The sequence below is a fragment of the Carlito syrichta genome, unplaced genomic scaffold (genome assembly GCF_000164805.1).
Source record: "Carlito syrichta isolate Samal-C Ts95f unplaced genomic scaffold, Tarsius_syrichta-2.0.1 Scaffold126534, whole genome shotgun sequence".
In the NCBI taxonomy this organism is placed as follows: Eukaryota; Metazoa; Chordata; class Mammalia; order Primates; family Tarsiidae; genus Carlito; species Carlito syrichta.
The window spans coordinates 232594-252797 of NW_007070630.1; the positions used below are offsets into that span (position 1 = coordinate 232594).

The window sequence follows — 20204 nt, forward strand, 5'->3', positions numbered from 1 at the left end:
TTTTCATTAAGTACTCAGTGATTCTTTTGAGTAAATGGTAAAATAAAAGCTTTTTTAAAAAAAAGTATGATTCTTTTAATAAATATTTATATATTAGAGCTAACTGTGTGGTATCTTTGTTTTGGCTCTGACTATTGTAATCTGTGTTGTCATTTTGAAAGTTTAGTATTTCCATCATATATTTTGAATAATATCCTGAATGACCATTGCAAAGATTATGCTGGAGACCCAGAGAGGAATGAGCTGTCATCTGTTAAAGTCCTGTGTTGTGCATACCAATGAGTAGCTGTTTAATCCATATTATCTTGTTTAATTTGTTGAAAAACTAAGCATTTAGGTAATCTTATACTCATTTGGCAGATTGAGATATTGAGACTGAGAATCAAAACCCAACCCAGCGAAGACCATGTAGAGTGTGTGAATGAAGCACTCTTTTAATTATTCCAATAGGTTGGACCGCGGCTCTACTCCCTTACAGCTATGCTTGCCTCAGAGTAGGTTCGCATCACTTGAAATAACATGTCTATATTTTCTAGCACAACGTTTTACTTTATATAATTACATGTAAACTTTTTTGAAAGTAGTAGAAATTGATTTGCACAAAAAACAAGCAAATAAATACTGTCATTAAAATAAAAATGGTGTAGCTACACAATTATTTTTATTTTATATATATATTTATTTTAGAGATGTGGGGTACAATTAAGGACTAAATATGCAAGTGGTCGTCATACAGGTGAAGTTTGGGCCTTAACGCACACAATTATTAAATTCAGCGCCTCTGTGTGCGTCCTTCCTCAACTTGGGAAGTTTTATTGTCTTGCAAAAATACTTCAAGTCAATATAGTTACAAAACTTTTGACAGTTCTCTCAACATCTTGTGAGCCTCAGTGTCAATTTTAGCAAGCCTGACTACCAGTTGAGAATCAGAGCATGTTTAGGATTCTCTGTGCCCCTGTCTGTCTGAAGGCCTCCTCTCTTTCACCACTTGTCCTCTGGGACCTCTCCGACTGAGGGGAGTCACTGGGTCAGCATCACAGGACATACTGACTGTATAGGTAATGATCAGTGACAAGAGAAACATCGAGTCATTTTTCGAGAGCTTTGAAAAGTAGAAAGGCTCATGGTACTGAGGAGGTGGGTGTGATTCGCATAACAAGCTGTGAGAACCATTTTGGAAATGCATGTAAGACGCTTGCGGAAGGCTGAGACAGAGAGAGGGTTGCAAGCAGGCATTCCGAGTGGCTAATTACTGTGATTTTTCTGAGTAATTACAGACATGAAAGTGGTGGCCAGTCTCTTGGTGTTGTAGTGTCTCACATATAAATCAAATATTTTTAACTCATTTTTCCTTTTGAGCACTATTATTAGGCCCTGTGTGCATACCTATTTCCACTACCTTTGTATATGAGCTTCTAATTCTGTCAGAAATATTCCAAGGAAGATGCAATGATTGGTTTTCTAGTTCTACATGAGAAAGGATATTTTTAATTCTTCTATGAAGGCATGGTTTCAGTCTGTTGTGCATATGATCCAGGAGTTTTTGTGTAGACAAGTCCTTTAATGAAGTGAAACAACTTGCTCCCTTGTTAATTTGTTGATTATGAATCTTGAAGGCTGTGGAAGGTGCTGCTGGTGTGGCAATGGTGTCCGCAAGTTACCTCGATATTCCTAGCCAAGCGGTGTCTGGTTTTCCCATTCCTGCCTCACAGTGTTGCTATGGGGGATGGGGTTGGGGGAAAGTTCCTCTCATCGAATCGCCCTTTTAGCCATGGCTTGTGTTCCCTTATTCAGGACAAATGTCCGGGCACCATGGTGCTTCGTGGGACGGGCTTCTGGGAATCTAGCAAGGTCGTGCAGATCTGAGGAACGGCTTGATGTCTGGGCTCACACTTTTCTTGACTGTGGCTACTGGCTACAGCGAAGGGTATTTCTTCGTAAATATCGTGGTCTTGGAGTCTGGGTTTCTGCCGTGGAGTAAGAGGCTCCCCGAGGAAGCTATTGACATTGAATCTTTTTTTCCTTGCTATGTGGCCCACCTTACAGACCTTAGGGGAACAGATTAAAGGAAAGGAGGTCTTTCTGCAGCATTGACTCTGGTTTTCTTTTTGCTTGTGGATTGCAGGTTGGTGAAGGAAAGCAGGTTACGAGAAAAGTCTTGCTTGGCTGCAAGAGCACAGTCTGCACCCGTGTTCTTTAGATCCCTCCTCTTCAGCAGTGACTGTTGATACTAACAGTTTTAGGAAAAAATGCACATGTATGTGTCAGTTGGACTCAGTCTTTTTGGCCTCAGGAACAGTTTTTCTCCTCTTGAAGGCTCCAAGGCGGTGTCTTTAAATTTCCTTTGTGGATTTATCTTAGTGATATTTACTTACTGGAAATTACACCATTTAAGATATACACATATGTTTAAAAGTAGCAGTAAAAATTATATGTACAAAAACATTTATATTTACTTTCATAAAAATAATGATTTCCCAAACCATAAAAAATAATTAGAGCCGGGCTCGGTGGCTCAGCCTGTCATCCCGCGCCTCTGGGAGGCTGAGGTGAGTGGATTGCCTGAGCCCGCAGGTTCGAGACCCGCCTGAGCAGCAAGACCTCTTTCCTACAATAAATCAAAAAATCAGCCGGGCGTGGTAGCGCGCGCCTGTAATTCCGGCTACTCGGAAGGCTGAGGCGGAAGGATCGCCGGAGCCCAGCGGGTCGAGGCTGCGGTGGCCGGGAATGGCCACTGCACTCCAGTCTGGGCGACAGAGTGAGACTCCCACTCAAAAAAAAAAAAAAAAAATTAGAGACATCAGCTACGTGGGAATCAGACTTTACAGCGCTCATCTCCTGGCAGAACCATCAATGTAATAACTATGGATGCTTGAAAATTTCTTCACAAGAGCTAAGGGAGCCATGTGAGAGATTGTAGCACCTGGATGTCACACAGAAATGAGCAAACATTCCTTGGAGCGAGTAGGAAGCAGAGTTCTGCCTTACCTCTCCCCCAGAAAAGGCCGTGCAGTGAACGTGAGTGTTCCCTGTGTGGGGATGGAGAGTAAAGTAGCTGCCGCTTTTGCCTCAGACTCCAACTCCAGTTCTGCCACTATAAAACCCAGCATCAAATGTGGTCCTCCAGCCCCAGCCTGCTCTGGGCCTGGAGGTGGACACTCAGGCACAATGCCAGGTGGATGCTCAGCCCCCAGCAGGGCCCAAGAGTCAGACTGGTCCCCCAGCCCCAGGCCCATCGCGTGCGGAGCCTACATTTGCAGCCCCAGCCTCCAGACGCATCCTGAGCCAGGCACCAAGCTTGTCCCCTGGTCCAGGCTCCAGACTCCGTGGGCCTCATACACCAAGGTTCCACAACCATTCCTGTGGACCTCGTCTGCGGGCTCTCGCCAGACCCTCTTGCTCCCATAGTTGCCCCTGTGGACATCGTTCCTGGCCAGACTCAGCAGGCCTGAGCTACAGTTCCGGCTCAATGAATCCACGTGGCAGACTCAACCTCATCAACCGCAAGCTGACCAGGCGTACGTCGTCCACACGCTGACTCAGAACAAAGCCAGCTGTCAGTGGCCTCCGCAGCAAACGTACTCCTGGATACTGTGAGCTGGACTGCCTAGAATCTTGGGACAGGCAGAGTAGTAAAGGTCTTTCCTGCTGAAGGCAGTCTGCAAAGACAAGAATACAGCACTCCGTCTGGAAGAGCATCGACACCAAGTTGTGGTCAGAAGAATCATGGAAAATGAGGGAAACATAATGCTACCAAAGGAACTAAATAATGCCCCAGTAACCAACAGTAAAGAAATAGAGATTTATGAGCTGCGCAAAAATTTCCCAATAATCATCTTAAAGAAGCTCAGTAAACTACAGGAGAACACAGACTCATAACTAAACAACATCAGCATTAGCAAATTTCAACAGAGATTGAAGCCATGAAAGACTAATGAACACAATGACTGAACTGAAAAGTCTATGGAAAGTTTTACCATCATACTTAAGCAAAACAACGATTCAGTGAGCGCAAAGATCGGTAACTTAAAATTACTGTGCCAGATGGAGAAAATGAAAAAGAGTGGAAAAAAGCTGCTATGGAGTAATTGTGTCTTCCCTAAAATTTAGGTTGAAATCTAATCCCCATTATGGTGGTATTAAAATGTAGGGTCTTCTATCTAACAGCTGCAGAATATACTTCTCAAGCACACATGGAACATTCTTCAGGAGAGACCATATATTTGGCTTAAAAAAAATAAGTTTTACCAAGCATAAGAATCTGGAAGTCATTTCAAGTATATTTGCTGACCACAATGGTATAAAGCTAGAAATCAATAACAAGGTTTGGAAAACTTACAGATATATGCAAGTTAAAAATATGCTCCTGAACAATCAGTGCATTAAAGAGGAATTTAAAAGGGAAAATTAACAATATCTTGACACAAATAAAAAATAATAAAGAAGGGCACAGCAAGGGCAGGTCTAAGGGGGATCTTTTTTTTAGCTTTTTTGCTATAAACACATACACACAAAAAGAAGGAACTCAAGCTAATGTTACATCAAAAGGAAAATGACAAACTTAGCCCCTGGGTAGTAGAAGATAGGAAATAATAAAGGTCAGAGGAGATATACATGAAATAGATACTCAACACAATAGAAAAAAAATCAATGAAACCAAGAGTTGGTTTCAGAAGGTAAGTACAATTGGCATACCTTTAGCTAAATTCACAAAGGTATTTTAAAAAACAGAAATGATAGAGGAGACATCAAAGAATCATAAGAGCTGCTCTGACCAATTATATACCAACACATTGTATAACTTAGAAGGTTTGGATAAATTCTGAGACACATACCACTCACCAACATTGAATCATGAAGGAATAGAAAATCTTCACAGACCAAACATGAGTAAGGAGAATCAGAAATAAAAACTCTCCTGTTTTCATCAAAGGAAAGCCCTGCACCTGATGTATTCCCTACCGAATTCTGCCAAGCAGGTAAAGAACTAATATCAGTCCTTCTAAAACCCTTCCAACAAACCAAAAAGGAGGGAATAGTTTTAAAATCATTTTATGAGACCAGCAGTACCATAAAGCCAAAGCCTGCCATCAATACTTCAAGAAAGAATGGAGGCCAAAAACCTTATGATCATCTCAATAGATGCAGAAAAAACATCTGACAACGTTTGACAAACTTTTATGATAAAAATAATTCTTATCCAATTATGTATAAAAGGAATGCACAACAAGCCCACAGCTAAACATCATACACTATGAACGGTTGAAAGCTTTCCCTTTGAGGCCAGGAATAAGACAGATAATCCCATTCTTGCCATTTCTACTCAGTACAGTACCGGAAGTTTCACTCAGAGCACTTAGGCAAGATAGATCAATAAAAGACACCGGGTTAAGAACACAGTAAGACCCATCCCTGTCTATAGCCCAGGCAGACTTTGAACCCAGAGTTCAAGACCAACATAGACAGCATAGTGAGATCTTATTTCTACAAAAAAAAAAATTAAAAGATTGTTCAGATGTGGTGGCATGCACCCGTATTTCCAGGTACTCGGAAGGCAGGGGCAGAAGGATTGCCTGAGCATAGGAGGTTGAGACTGTGATGAGCCATGATCGTGCCACTACATTCCAGTCTGGGCAATAGAGTGATAACCTCGACTCAAAATAAAATAAAACAAAATAATTTAAATTATCTCTGTTTGCAGATGATATGATCCAATATATGGACAACCGTAAAGATGCCATCAGAAATATATAAGAACTAATAAACCTATTAAGGAATAAATTTTTGCATGATATAAAATCAACATGCAACATTATAACATATCTGTATACTAATAGGAAACTCTCTGAGAAAGTAGCAAAGAAAACGATCCAATTTACAGCAGCCTCAACAGAGAATAAAAGACTTAGTCATAAATTTAACCAAGGTAGTGAAAAGATCTGTATACTGAAAACTGGAAAACATCGTTGCAAGGAATTGAAGAAAAGTAAATACCTTGTATTCATGAACTGGAAGAATTAATGTTGGGAAAATGTCTATACTATCCCAAATGGCCTGCATATTTAGTGCATTCCCTCTCAAAATTCCAGTGTCATTTTGTATAGGAATAGAATAAACGATTCTAGAATTTACAGGAAACTACAAAGGCCCTGAATAGCCAAATCCATCTGGGGAAAAACAAAAACAAACAAAAAATCCTAATCTGGCGGCATCATATTGCTTGATTTCAAAATCTAATAGAGAGCTATAAGCATCATAGCAGCATGGTATTCACATGAAAAGACACATAGACATATGGCACAAGATAATAATAAGTCCACAAATTTATAGACAATTGATTTTCAACAGTGATGTCAGGTACACATGCAAGAGAAACTACAGTCTCTCCAACAGATGAATCTGGTAAAACTGGATATCTACGCAGAAGAATGCACATAGATCCTAGACTTACACCAATATAGCAATCAACTCATAATGCCGCAAAGAGTTACTAGTAACACCTGGAACTGTAAAACTTTTAGAATAAAACGTATGGGGAAATTTGCCTGGCATTGGTCTGGGCAATGATGTTTTTGGGTACAACCCTTGCAAGCCCAGGCAAAAGCAACAATCGAACTAAATTGTTCTGCTCAAGAGAGAGTGAATAGACAGCCTAGAGAATGTGAGAAAATATTTGCAAATAATACCTCTAATAAGATGCTACTACCCCAAATATATGAGGAACTCACACCACACAATAGTAAGAAAACAAGTAGCTAGGCGACAAGGTGTGCAATGAACTTGAATAGACATTTCTCTTAAGAGGAAATCTAGCCGGGCTCGGTGGCTCAGCCTGTAATCCCGCGCCTTTGGGAGGCTGAGGTAGGTGGATGGCCTGAGCCTGCGGGTTCCAGACCCGCCTGGGCAGCGAGACCTCATCTCTACAATAAATAAAAAAATCAGCCGGGCGTGGTAGCGCATGCCTGTAATTCCGGCTACTTGAAAGACTGAGGTGGAAGGATCGCCGGAGCCCAGCAGGTCGAGTCTCCGGTGGCTGGGAGCGGCCACTGCACTCCAGTCTAGGTGACAGAGTGAGACTCCAACCCAAAAAAATAAAATAAAATAAAATAAAAAGATGCAATACAAATGACCAACAAGTACATTTTTAAAAGTTCCACATAACTAATCATTAGGGAAATGCAAATGAAAGGCACACGTCTCATCCCCATTAGAACGGCTATTATAAAAAAGCTAAGCTGCTGAGGAAGTGGAAAATGGGAGCCCTTGTAGCCTGTAGGGAGTGTAAATTAGTACAGCCATTATGAAAGATAGCATGGAAGTTGCTCAGAAAAACTCAAGGTCGAACTCCCATATCATCCACTAACCTCACTGCTATGTGTATATCCACAAGAAAGGATCTCAGTATATCCAAAAGATAATTGCCGTAGTTTATCGCAGCACTGTTTGTACCAGCCACAGTATGAAATCAACCTCAAGTGTCCATCAGTTGATTAATGGATCAGGAAATTATAGTACATATACACCACCAAAAACTTAAAGAGGAAGGAAATCCAAACATTTGCTGCTTTATGGATAAACCTGGTGGACATTGTGTAAAGTAGATTAAACCAGGAGCAGAAAGAGAAACCACCGGATCTCACTTATATGTGTAATTTTAAGAAGTCGAACTTGTAGAAGCCGAAAGTGGATTGGTGGTTACCAGAGGCTCCAGGCACGGGTATAGGTGTAGGTATTGGAGAGGTGTTAGTCACATTTTTTGCAAATGTTTTTAGTAATAGTTCTGATGAACGATAATTGGATTCTCTTATTTACCTCAGCTTTCAGTTTGTTGTACAATGTCGTTTTGGTTTAAGAACATGTCCAGAAATCCCAGTATCAGTGAATATGGCGTTGGAAAGGGAGCCTTTTTTAATAGTGCTTTCAGATAATTTTGGGTTTACATTTTGGATTCCACACCAAAACCAGGCAAACAGTAGTAAAAGTTTAGTTGCATCATGGATTTTAAAATCTTACCATGAACTTTCTGTACTCTTAAAGCTAAACTTTCTTTGATCTATTTTTGCATTTTGAATTGCTTTTTAATTCATTCATGATTTTTAAGATCTGTCTTATTTGGATCTTTTAGGTGTTAGTCCATGTATTTTTGAAATGTAAAAAATTGCATTCATATTGTCTTCTCCCTCCTATCAAAAACACTTGAGTATCAGGATGCTAACAAGCTCACAATAGTGGATGCAAGTTTTCCTTGATTTAAATTTTGCCTCACTAGCTCGAATTTTACCATTGCCAGCAAGTACTCTCAGTAGTTTTTATTAAAATGTCAAGTTTTCTTTGTTAAACATGTTTGTAAAAATTCCTGCCAGCCACTCATGTTTGAACAAACCATAGTTTGTTCATTAATCATCTTTTCCAAGTACAAATGGTGTTCTACGAAAAATGCTGGTAGTTCAACCTGCAATTCAGTTCATTGTATAAGCACCGATTTTAATGGCATGACTGAACTTCAGTGTATACAGAAATATTTTACGGCATACATCCCCTTTTTTGGGTCTCAGATTTAATACACTCAATACTTTTTTCCCATCAAGGACATTGTCAAGTGAACTGCCCTTTTTTCTCCCCGCTCTGTAAATGTGAGCAGTGTCAGTATAATGATGACTTTTGTATAGGACCTAAACGCATGCTAATCTACCAACAGTTTTACTCTGCAGTGCTTTTGTGTCACAATTATAAATGTTCGCAGGTAAACACATGCAGATAGCCTTTTTGTTACTATGCAAGTGGTTTTGCCCATGCATCCCCTGGAGTCCACAGATCATGCCTTGGAGAACTGCCGTCATGTACCCGTTATAGCCGACCCCTTGAACCTCATTGGTCTGAATGTTTTGGGTGTTCGTAGATGCAAATGTTTTTCTTTCTTTTTTTTAATTAATCAATATTTTTTATTATGGTTTTTTGGGGTACAGTTAAGGGTTAGGTGTACAATTACGTTTCATTCAGGCACCCTGTTGATAAGAGGTGTTTTCCCATCCCCAGACAGATATTTGCAACAGTTAATCCCACCCCCCCCCATAGTTTCCCAGTACTGTCAGTCATTTTCTTATAGTATTACATTGGATGTTCAAGGTCCGTTATATGAGTGAGAACATGTGATACTCGGATCTTTGTTTCTGTGAGAGGTCACTCAGTATTATAGACTCTAGTTCCATCCAGGTGATGCAAATGTTTTTCAACAAATCTGTTGTAAATATTTTTTGGAGTCTTGCCACAATTTGAAGACACTTACAGATGAACCTTGTAGCCTAGAAATATACAAATAAAAAAGAACATTTGGTATGACGTGAATTTATAAAATATATGCAGATACAAGTCTATTTTATCATGTACCATCATAAAATATAGACAAATCTATTATAAAGAAGATAAACTTTATCAAAAGTTAGGCACACTCTCATAAATGTCGTCAAATGTCAACATGCAGTATTAAAGCATTACTGCATAAAATTAAGGGTAGTACACACTGTACTATTGCACCACTGGGGAATTCTTTTGAGTCAAAGTTAAAATTTTGGAAAGCTTCTATCCATCGTTGTGAGCTTGACAGTTTCCCTGTGCTGAAGTCTGTTTCTGATGGGACTGATGGAGATAACAATGAATGTCCTTTTTCATATGATATGCGTAGATGTGTCCACATTGATGTTTGTCTACTAATGCATGATTAAAAGGTGCTCAAAACAAGCTAGATCCAAGAATTCATTTATATGATTGTGGCTCAAGTGTCGTATCTGTTTAAGTCACCCAGTGACATTAATTATCTCTTTGCAGCAGGTCTTCTCCCCAGGAAATCGCGTGTTGCAGTCTTGTGATCGGTTGCAGTTCTTGTGATTTTTCATTATGTTTCATACAATACTGTAAATCATGAACAATACTGTGGAGCTCTTCCAAAGGAGTGCTGTCTATGCTCGAAGTGCTCCCTAGAAGTAGAGCGTCATAACTACAGAAGAAAACGTTGGATTGTTTGAGAGGGAACTCACCTGTGGCCTGCTGCCACCATTGTTCACTCGTTCTAACGCACAGTTCATCTTGTGAGCAGATGATATGAACTTACAGTGTTGTTTAATACAGTACAGTACATTACTATAAGTGTTTCCTCTTTTGATTTTTTAAAATAACATTTTTTTCTCTATCTTTGTTGTAAGAAGGCTGTATGCAATGCATATAACATACATAATATGTGGTAATTGCCTGTCGTCAGTAAGACTTATATAGTCAACAGTAGGCCATGAGTAGTTACGTTTATTGGGGACACATAAGTCTTATGTGGATTTTTGATTGCATGTGGGGTCAGCACCCCGACCCTCATGTTGTCGGAGGGTCAGCTATAATGTCCACAGCATCCCCTTTTTACACTCCCTCGAACATTTTGTTTGTTTCTTTGAGTTGCCCCGTGGCAAGATCGCTGCTCACCACAACCTCAACCTCCTAGTCTTCGGGGACCCTTGCACCTCAGCCTCCTGAGTAGCTGGGACTACTGGTGTACACCACCGTGCTTGGCTACTTTTAGAGGCTTTTTTTTGGCAAGATGAGTCTGGCTGTGTTGCCTAAGCTTGTGTTGACCTTCATGCTTAAGCAATCCTCCCACATTTGGTCTCTCAAAGTGTGAGAGTTTCAGACATGACCTACTACACCCAAGCCTGAATTTTTCATATGGAGAAGAAGAGTCAATTCAAAGAATATATTTTTCACAGATATAATTTATATTTTAACTTATTATAATTTTTTATTGATATATAATAGATGCGCATATTTTCAGGGAGATGTGCGATACTTGGACATTTGTGTGATCAAATCAGCGTACTTGGCATCTTCTTCTTAAATCTTTATTTTCCAAAGACTATTTTTCCAAGTAACATTATTAAGTCTTTTTTTTTATTCCTGTTGAGAATGCAGATGGGAGCAAAGGGAGTTACAGAGCTGATTATATTTTCACAGTTTCCCCAAACTCTGATGTACTCACCGCAGCGGATGTTTCATACGCCCTGTTGTCTCCTAGTTCGGCAGCAACCTATGGCCTTCAGGGGGAGACTCAGAGGCGTGCAGAATCTCTGGATTCTCGGTGTGCTGGACAAAGTAATAAAAACATTGCTATTCACCAAATGCCTGCCGTGTTCATGTTTCATCATTTCTTCCCCCTGCTCTCCTCCTTTTCTAGGATGATGTGAGAACTCATTTGGCGTTTTAATATTTCCAGCAGTCTGTAAAATAGTGTGGACTACATTCTTTGCATACCGTCTTACAAAATGCATCTTCATTTTATGTGGTGTCAATTTGCAACAAGATTACAGAGAAACATGATGAGGCTTATTAGCTTATTAGCACTGTATTTAAAAAAAGGAGACCAAGGGAAAATACCTTGGCATAGGGATGTCAAATGATTTCTAAAATGCATATAAAAAGTAAAATAGAGAAACACATTTTTCCTGTTCTAGGTTTTGGAAGATGAAAAATGTAAATGAGTGAAGACATCTTGATAAGAAACTAGGAAGAGAAGAGGAATTTCGTTGGGCCCTAAACAAAGTGTTTTTTTTTGTTTATTCAGAATTATGTGATTATTAGTATACTAAGATACTTTGCAGGGACGTTTTTTATCCATAGAATATTCTTGGACCCATACACAATTCAGTTTTCTAGTACATGAATATCATAAATCTGGGAAAGGATTAGTGCAGGCCTGTACAGTGTTATGCTTTAAGGGTAAGTGGTAGTTATGTGGGAAGGGTGAAGATTTGATGAGACAATTCCAGCAGGAAAAAATATTTATGTTCATGAGTATGTCAGTATTTCTCACTTACGATTAAATGCTGTCTTCCTCCCACATTATATATTATTGCATGGAATTGACAAACAGATCAAATGAAAATAAGATGATTAGACAAATTTTATGTAATATATACACTTGTATATCACAGAGTATTATCAGACAGCCATTTGGCACTTTTAAGAGAAGTGTTACATTTACTATATGAGTTAACTTAATTTTTAAGTGACTTTGGAGTCGGGGTCTCATTCTGTTGCCCAGGTGGAGCGCAGTGGCACAATCATGGCTCACTGCTGCTTCCAACTCCTGGGATCAAGGGATCCTTCTGCATCAATCTACCGAGTAGCTGGGACTATATGCATGCAGTATGACACCTGGCTAATTTTTGAATTTTTTTTTTTGTAGAGACAAGGTCTTCCTACGTTGACCAGTTGGTCTTGACGTCCCGGTCTCATTCCTCCCACCTTGGCCTACCGAAGTGTTGAAATTAGAGGCATGAGCCACCAGGCCCCGTCTCATTTTAAATTTAAACAGAAAAAGAAACTGTGTAGTAGGTGAAGAAAGAACTAACTCCTTGTGAGAATCTCTTCAGCCCTTGTATCTTAAGGGACTTTCGTTTAGGGCTCGGGTTCTGGGCTGCCAGTTCCCCATTCTTGGTGCTCACTCCGTAGTGGTGCTGCCATGCTGCTTTGAATTTACGTGGTCACAGAGTGATGGTGTCTGGGGCTCCTCTGACCAGGAGGGCATCCAAGCAGAAGGAAAATGCTCTTTGGGCCGCGACAGGACTCCATCACTAGGGGAACGTGAGGTAGAGTAGGGCCCTCTCCCAGCCAGGGTTGGGAATGTCGGAGACCAGGCTCTTGGTCATCATCCGAGGATGGCAGGCCGGCCCTTGGCTCTAAGCCTGGACCTGGCGGGTCTGGTGTGGCTCTGCCCACACCCTCCCTCTTGTGGCCCGCCCTGGTCAAAAATCGTCCTTTCCCCTACTTTTTTTGGTTTAATTATCTCTGGACATTGAGGAATTAAAAAGCTATCTTTCATCTCTGAAAATATTTTTCAAACTCTTGTATTAACTTGTGAACAACTTCAGGGATAAGAGCTTCAACTGTCTTGTGTGCCTCGAGTTTTTGTAATAAAGCAAGTGTGGTGCAATAAATGTGTTGTGATCCAATGAGTAGCAGCGTCTATTCATTTCCAAGATTTTTTGTTGTTGTTGTTGTTAAGATCCTTTACTCGTATATATAGGAGATATTAACCTGTGATTTAAGGGCTTAGTGGTATTGAAAGTTCTTGGCTAACTTTCCTCTCTGATATTCCATTTGTGAACTTCAGTCTCCACAGTAAGTCTTCTATGGTGTAATGTAGGGAACGCGATTGTGGAGCAAGCTAACAGTTAGAGCCAGATCACTTCATTGCAAACACAGGCGAAGGCTTTTGCCCTTTTTTCTAAACACTATACCACGGGGGAGTCCCGAGCATTGCCAAGATAATAAAACACACACAATAATGACATAGTGATAATAATAAAGAGGACACTATTATGGAAACAGGGTCTTTCTATTTGTCTTCAGTTCACAGGTGACATATTTTGAGTTATGTTCAGCCTCGTTCCATCCTTTACATTTTCCCGTCGGGCAAAATTTCATCTGGCTTCTTGACAGTCGCGTAAGCCAGCATGGCAAGGGCTGGGACACCTTGGAGTTCAGGTCAGTCCTCCGCAGTGTGGACGCCCAATGCCAGGACGGTGGCCGGTTAGGGTGTTCACAGGGGGTCCCAACTCCAGGCCTAGATGTACTGTCCTCTGCCACTGGCATGCGGGGTTCTTTTTCTCCATGGTGTATCCTGTATTTTCTGGGCGCGCTTTGAAATGTTGTGAGGTGCCTTCCTTGTGGAGTAAAGAAGTGTGTACACTGCAGATAGGTCCCTCTAGGGAACAAATAGGGTGACTGATGAGGGATCATCTTTTATCTCCATGTAATTCCAGGACATTGCCTGACCCATTCCAGGTGCTCTGTCAATGCCCATTCTCATGAATTCTTGAACTTAGAGTCTATAATCCTGAATCATCTTTCACAGAAACTAAGAGCTGAGTATCACATGCTCTCACTCATAAGAGGACCTTGAACAATTATCATAATACTATAAGAAAATGGTGAGCAGTAGTGGGAAACTGTCAGGAGTGGGGCGGTGAAGGGGATTGGCAGGAGCGGGAATCTGCCTGGGGAAGGGGGAACACGCCTCATCCGCAAGGGGACCTGCATCATGAGCATTTGTAGACCTAGCCCTGAATTGTACCCCACGTCTTTAGAATAAAAAAAGTAGAATTAAAAATTCTTGAACTCACATGTTAATTCCATGACGGTCAATGTACTTTTACTGAGTCATCTAGTATTTGAGGTAAAGAACGTCAAAATATTTGCAAGGCAATTGCTGGGTGAGTGAATTCCCTGAGAACCAGAAGATCCTTTTACCCAGAGAAACTTGTATCACCATGGGAGATGGTATGGTAGCAGGAGACATGCAGAAGAAGTCACGTTGAAATGAGGGAACTGTTCCGTGATGTCTGGCACGGTTGGGGACGGTCCCAACAGGATGGTGGTCATCTGGCATGGGATGTGTGTTAGTCTTTGAGGGATGGGAAGGAAACTTCATTCTGTCTCTCCTATTAGGTATTTGAGAGACAAATAGGTTTGGTGTCTGGCGTTGAAATCACAAATGCTTGGGAAGGCCTGCTTCCTTTATTCCTAGGGCTTCATGTATTCCTGGTTCCCATGCTCACTGAGCTTTCATGCCTTTTCCTTTCAGACTTGCCTGAGGTTCCGTGTAACGAGGAGGAAGTGGAAGAAACAGAGTCTTGGGCGAAGCCTCTCGTCCATCTTTGGCAGACAAAGCCCCCTAACTTTGCAGCCGAGCAAGAGTACAACGCGGCGGCGGCCAGAATGGAGCCACATTGTGCCGTCTGCACCCTGCTCATGCCATACTACAAGGTAATGTGGGCTGTCACCGACGACCCCGTCACGGCTGCGCTTTCCGAGTGGCGTCCATCGTGAGGCCGCCTGCGACTCGTTGGTGGCTGCATCCGTGCCCTCCTGGCAAGACGGCTGTCCTCGTGTGGCCTTCACAGGCGAATACGTATGAAAGTGCTTCTTGGGAGCCTATTTTCTGGTGACCCATTTTCAAAAACGTTTTATTTGAATTTATTTTATTTTAGCATAGGGGCAATTGAGACCTCTCTATTCCTTTTACCGAAAAATACAGGATGCTTACAACCAGTGGACGCTTGAAAAGAGAACTTAGACTTAGTTTCCGTTTTTTGTTTGGAAATGTCACTCTCCAACAATAGAAATGCCAGGGCTGGGCCCCGGTTTTCAATGTCTGTCTTCACCTTCCCATGAGGGACTTGCCAACGATACAGCCAAGAATCAATGCAAGCTACATTTTCCAGCTCACTTTCAACAGCCAGCTGTGTCTGGTGTTTTCCACGTTATTCCACATACATTCTGCTGATTGCATCTCGGCTTTTGCATGCTCCCATTCTTCAGGACGAAACTGATGAAATGATCTTTAGGGCTCTAGAATGGGTGGAACTGCATGTTCCATTTTGAGGCACGATGTATGACAAAGTGTCTTGATCATTGAAAATTGTGTTTTGGTACTTATTTCCATTAATAGGAAATAAATAATTTTTTTTCAAGATGACATCTGTCCTGGAGGTCCATGTAAAAGTACACTCCATTCTGTTAAGACATTTCAGAGCAAGCATATGTATGATATCTCACATTCTCACATTTTCAGACCTTTCTAAATAGAGGAAATAGTTTACTCACTGTTTTTGAATGTGGCATTGGTGAATGACGGATTCTATTTTTGTTTTTTGCTAGTCATTACATTTCTGTGTTTTAACTTTTTATTAATTCTTGTTTCTACATCATAATCTGCCTATATAGCTCCCAATCATTAGAGAAAGTTCAAATAAAATTATAAGATTGGTGAAAACAATCAATGTAAGATCTATGCCTTTTTTCTCTTTTTTTTCTGTCACCCAGGCTGGAGTGCAGTGGCATACTTACAGCCACCGCATCCTTGACCTGCTGGATCAGCCTTCCAAGTAGCTGGAATCACAGGTGTGTGCTAGCACACTCGACTTTTTACTTTTTTTTAATTGTAGAGACAACTCTTGCCAGGTTGCCCAAGCTGGTCTTCCACCTCTGACGTCAGGCTTCCGCTTCCCAAAGTGCTGGGATTGCAGGCATGAGTCACCAGGCCCAGCTTATATGACAAATACTAAACAAATGTTGCATGGCAATTTTTTTTCTTGCATTATCCTTTCTTATTGAATGGTGTACCAGACCTGTCTCTTCTGCTGTTTTCAAACTTTGTGGTAAGGCAAATGCTATTTTTTTTTCTTTTTCTTTTTAAGTCAGAGTCTCACTCTGTTTCCCAGGTTGGAATGCAGATGCACAATCACGGCTACTGCAGTCTCTATCTGCTGAGCTCAGGCAATCTCTCCGCCTCAGCCTTCCAAACAGCTGGGACGACAGGCGTGTGCGCCACGTCCGGGTAATTTTTTGATTTATTGTGCAGACAAGCTCTCGCCATGCTGCCTAGGCTGGTTTTGGACTCCTCTGGCCATATCATCCCCAAGTGCGGGCATTGCAGGTGTGGTCACCACCCTCGGCTGCAAATGCCTTTAAATCTTCTCTTCATACTGCTGGGCAGATTAAAACCGGTGTCTCTGAACATTCTTTCAGGTGTAAGCAGGTAAGAGTCTGAAGACATTAAAGCGTGTTGTTCACCTAGCGCAAGTAAAGAAACAAAAAAGCTCATTAGAAGAATTGATGCTTTCCATAAACTCTTTTGGAAAAGCAGTTTCAGTAGCTCATCACTCTCCTATGTGGGCAGAATTAACTTCTGCAGAAACATCTGAGGAGGAACACTGGTAAAAAGCTAATAGTGGGTCAGGGAGAGACGTGGGAAGAGCCAATGTTTTGAGTTCGTGCCTGGAACACGTGTTGGTGAACTTGCCTGACCGGAGTGAAGGATGAGCTCGTTTTCATGTTTGTCACTCACGTGAAAATGTTGTGTTTTTCAGCCAGATAGCAGCAATGAAGAAAATGATGCTAGATGGGAGACAAAATTAGATGAAGTGGTTACATCGGGAGGAAGGACTAAGCCCCTCATTCCAGAGATGTGTTTTATTTATAGTGAAGAAAGCATAGAATATTCTCCACCCAATGCCTTCCTCGAAGAGGATGGAACAAGTCTTCTGATTTCCTGTGCAAAGTGCTGCGTACGGGTTCATGCAAGTAAATGGATCTAGAATTCATCCATCGCTGGCTTTCCGTGTCTCATGTCGTCCTTGGGTCTCATGTCGTCCTTGGGTCTTATGTCACATACATTGCATGAACCATTAGCATTCATTCTCCCTCGCTTTTCTTCTGCTAAAGTATGACTAGGTATAACCATTGTTTTTTTCTTCCAGTTCCAGGTGGTATCAGTGTAGAGCAGGTCTGGGTTTGTTTGGTAGGTAGGGCTGCAGATGAGGGGTCATCATGGGCTTCCCTTCACATACTTGAGTTGTAAAAACTTAGTTTGAATGTTTGATATTGATTGGTGACCATTTAAAGAGAAATGAATATTTGTTTGGCAGTCCTGTTGCTGCACTGAGTTAAACTCATATTCCTTGTCAGGGTAGGGAAGTCTGTATTGTCTTCCAAGGGGAACAGTCATTAGCATTGTTTTCCACGTGGACTGGGCGGGTGTGTATCTGTACCTGTCCAGTTGCTTGATTTTAATAGTAAAATAGTAGTAAATGCATTTTTATTGCTCTGCCATGTAAATTCTATAAAACGTGTAAAAGCGTATATACTATGACCCTGTTTTATAGCATTTTAATATTTGAGATCTTAACAAATTCCATATTCTGTTAAAATACTTAGGTATTGTCTGTCTCTGTCAGTGTAGCTTCAATGGTTTGAAATACACGCTTTATCTTTTGTATTTGCCCCAAAGTCATAATATTCTTATATGAGGGTGGAAATAGCCTATCTATTATTAATTAACCGAGTAGATACTATTTCCTTCCCCAACTGATTTGAATATCACTTGCTTGAAATACAATACTAGTTATCTCCCTGTTGTATTGATATCAATTTGTAGGTAAACACATGTGTTACATCCATACACATATGTATTTACCTTACATTATTATATGTATACAGGAGTGCAAGCACCAGGACACCAAAAAGTAGGGATTTAATCTTGGTTCCTAAATGCAACAGCTACACATTTTAACCATAACATTTTATATACATGTGCTTAAACTCAGAATTTTGTGAACATGGTTGTCTATGGTAGAGTTTTCTTTAGGAAATTACATTTCTGTTATTTTCTGTTTCTATCTCAAGTGTTAGAGAGATTTTAAAAATTACTTATTAAATCTTAAAAACTTATCTTTAAAAGGAGGTTTTAATGCCTTTTTTAGGGGATGTTATACCTTACTCGTTTAAGTATTTAAAACTCTTATTTCAGTAAGTCAGAGCGTCATGTGTTTCTTGGTTCCACATAATTGTCACATATATTGGCACTATAAGCCATCTCTTTAGATGGTTATTTTGGGTCCGTCAGGTACCAAGTAGACGAATTAAAGATTTCCCTTCCTTGCTAACCATGAATTGTGCAGCCTTTTTTCTCTCACTGAGACTAACGGTAATTAGTCTAAATTTGGCAAGTAATTTTTAATTACATTAATTTTAAAAATACTATGTCAAAATGTGTTTATTGTGTTAACATTTCTTAAAACTTCGCCCCATGGATTGCAACTTTTGTAATGCTTTTGCATGAGTGAAGGCCTAGACCTGACAGTTTAGAAATTTCATTTTATTTCCTGTGCAAGAATTATCATCAGTATTCTCTGTGATTATTATTGTGAACATTGGTTACCAATAAGACTCACACTTTCCTGTTTCCCGGAACTGATAGGATATTAGTTATAAAGCAAGAGAAGCAACAGTATTGAGACAGGCTTGCTGTCTTTTGTTCTAAGCAGTGGACTCATAAAAGCATGGTAGGAAATGTCCTGATGTTGTTTATTTCAGTGCTGTGATGTGAAATATCAGATGAAAAGAACTAATGCTTAGATCCGTACTGTTATTTTGTAGGTTGTTACGGTATCCCTTCTCATGAAATCTGTGATGGATGGCTGTGCGCCCGGTGCAAAAGAAATGCGTGGACGGCAGTAAGTGGACTATTTTAATATTGCTTAATCTCTTCTTGTATCCCCTCCACTGTGCATACATTTAGATCTAGTCAAAAGTCAGGATTGCACATGTACTTTGGTGTGCGATTTTATACTTCCTTGTGTTTCTAGTCTTGTTTTTCCATAGCAACAGACATGCTGACTCTGTGTCCACTGAAGAGCTACAAGGTAAATTTTTAGGTGTCATTCCTCTACTTAGGAGACTGTAGGAACTGCCGCTTCATCCGGTCCATATTTGCAGTTTTCAAGCCTTCTGAATATTGCTTCACTTTCCTCGTCAGTCCTCCTTTGCAATTCATGAAAATGCTTTTCTAAGTCACAGTCAAGGTGTGTGTCCTCAGGGACCCTTGGAGACGCCATGCCAGTATCTGACTTGGCAACTTGTGTGAGGTCTTTCTCCCACTTCTTTATAGATGTCAGCATCTGCTCCGGTGCCAGGCGTTGTTGTGAACTTGAGGCAGAATATTTAACAGCAAATGATCTCCCATTGGACGATGCAGACTTCTCTCTGTTGACATGTTTTTTCTTTCTTTTTTTTGAGTCAGAGTCTCACCCTGTCGCTCAGACTGGAGTGCCAAGGCACGCTCATGGCCACCGCAACCTTGGTCTGGTGGACCCAGGTGACCCTTCTGCCTCAGCCTTCCAAGTGGCTGGAAACACTTGCACACGCCACCACCTCTGACTAATTTTTTTTTTTCTTGTAGAGACAAAGTCTTGCCAAGTTGCCCAGGGTAGTCTCAAATCCCTGGCTTGGGCAATCCTCTCGCCTTTGCCTCCCAAAATGCTGGGATTAGCCACTGGGCCTGGCTAAACTGTTTTTTTTCCTAAGGACCCTGTTGAAAATTCCACTTACTTCCAGTCTTTGGTTTCCATTCCATGTATCCACTGTGTCACATGTTTTGCCACATAATTAGCTTCTACATCTATTTTTCTTCAACGTTGTCTTTCAAGAGAAATCAGAAGATTCTTGAAAGTGAAGACCTGCCAGATCTCAACACTGCATCCCTCTCTCATGATCTCACAGAAGGTGCTCAGGCTGACCATCTCAGTGGGAATAGTAGCATTTGCTTTACTCCTCAATGATCATGAGTGACAAATAATGAAATTTCCTTGCAACTAAAGTCAAAA

At 40.8% G+C, this 20204-nt stretch overlaps 1 protein-coding gene across 1 annotated transcript in view; it reads left to right on the forward strand.

The window, feature by feature from the left end:
* Positions 1–20204, forward strand: part of KDM4C (lysine demethylase 4C) — a 311749-nt gene that overhangs the window by 195215 nt on the left and 96330 nt on the right. Inside the window, exons 12-14 of the mRNA XM_021707860.1 lie at positions 14624–14805; positions 16911–17124; positions 18979–19055. Of these exons, the coding sequence (XP_021563535.1) occupies positions 14624–14805; positions 16911–17124; positions 18979–19055 (473 nt within the window). The remainder of the gene's footprint in view (positions 1–14623; positions 14806–16910; positions 17125–18978; positions 19056–20204) is intronic.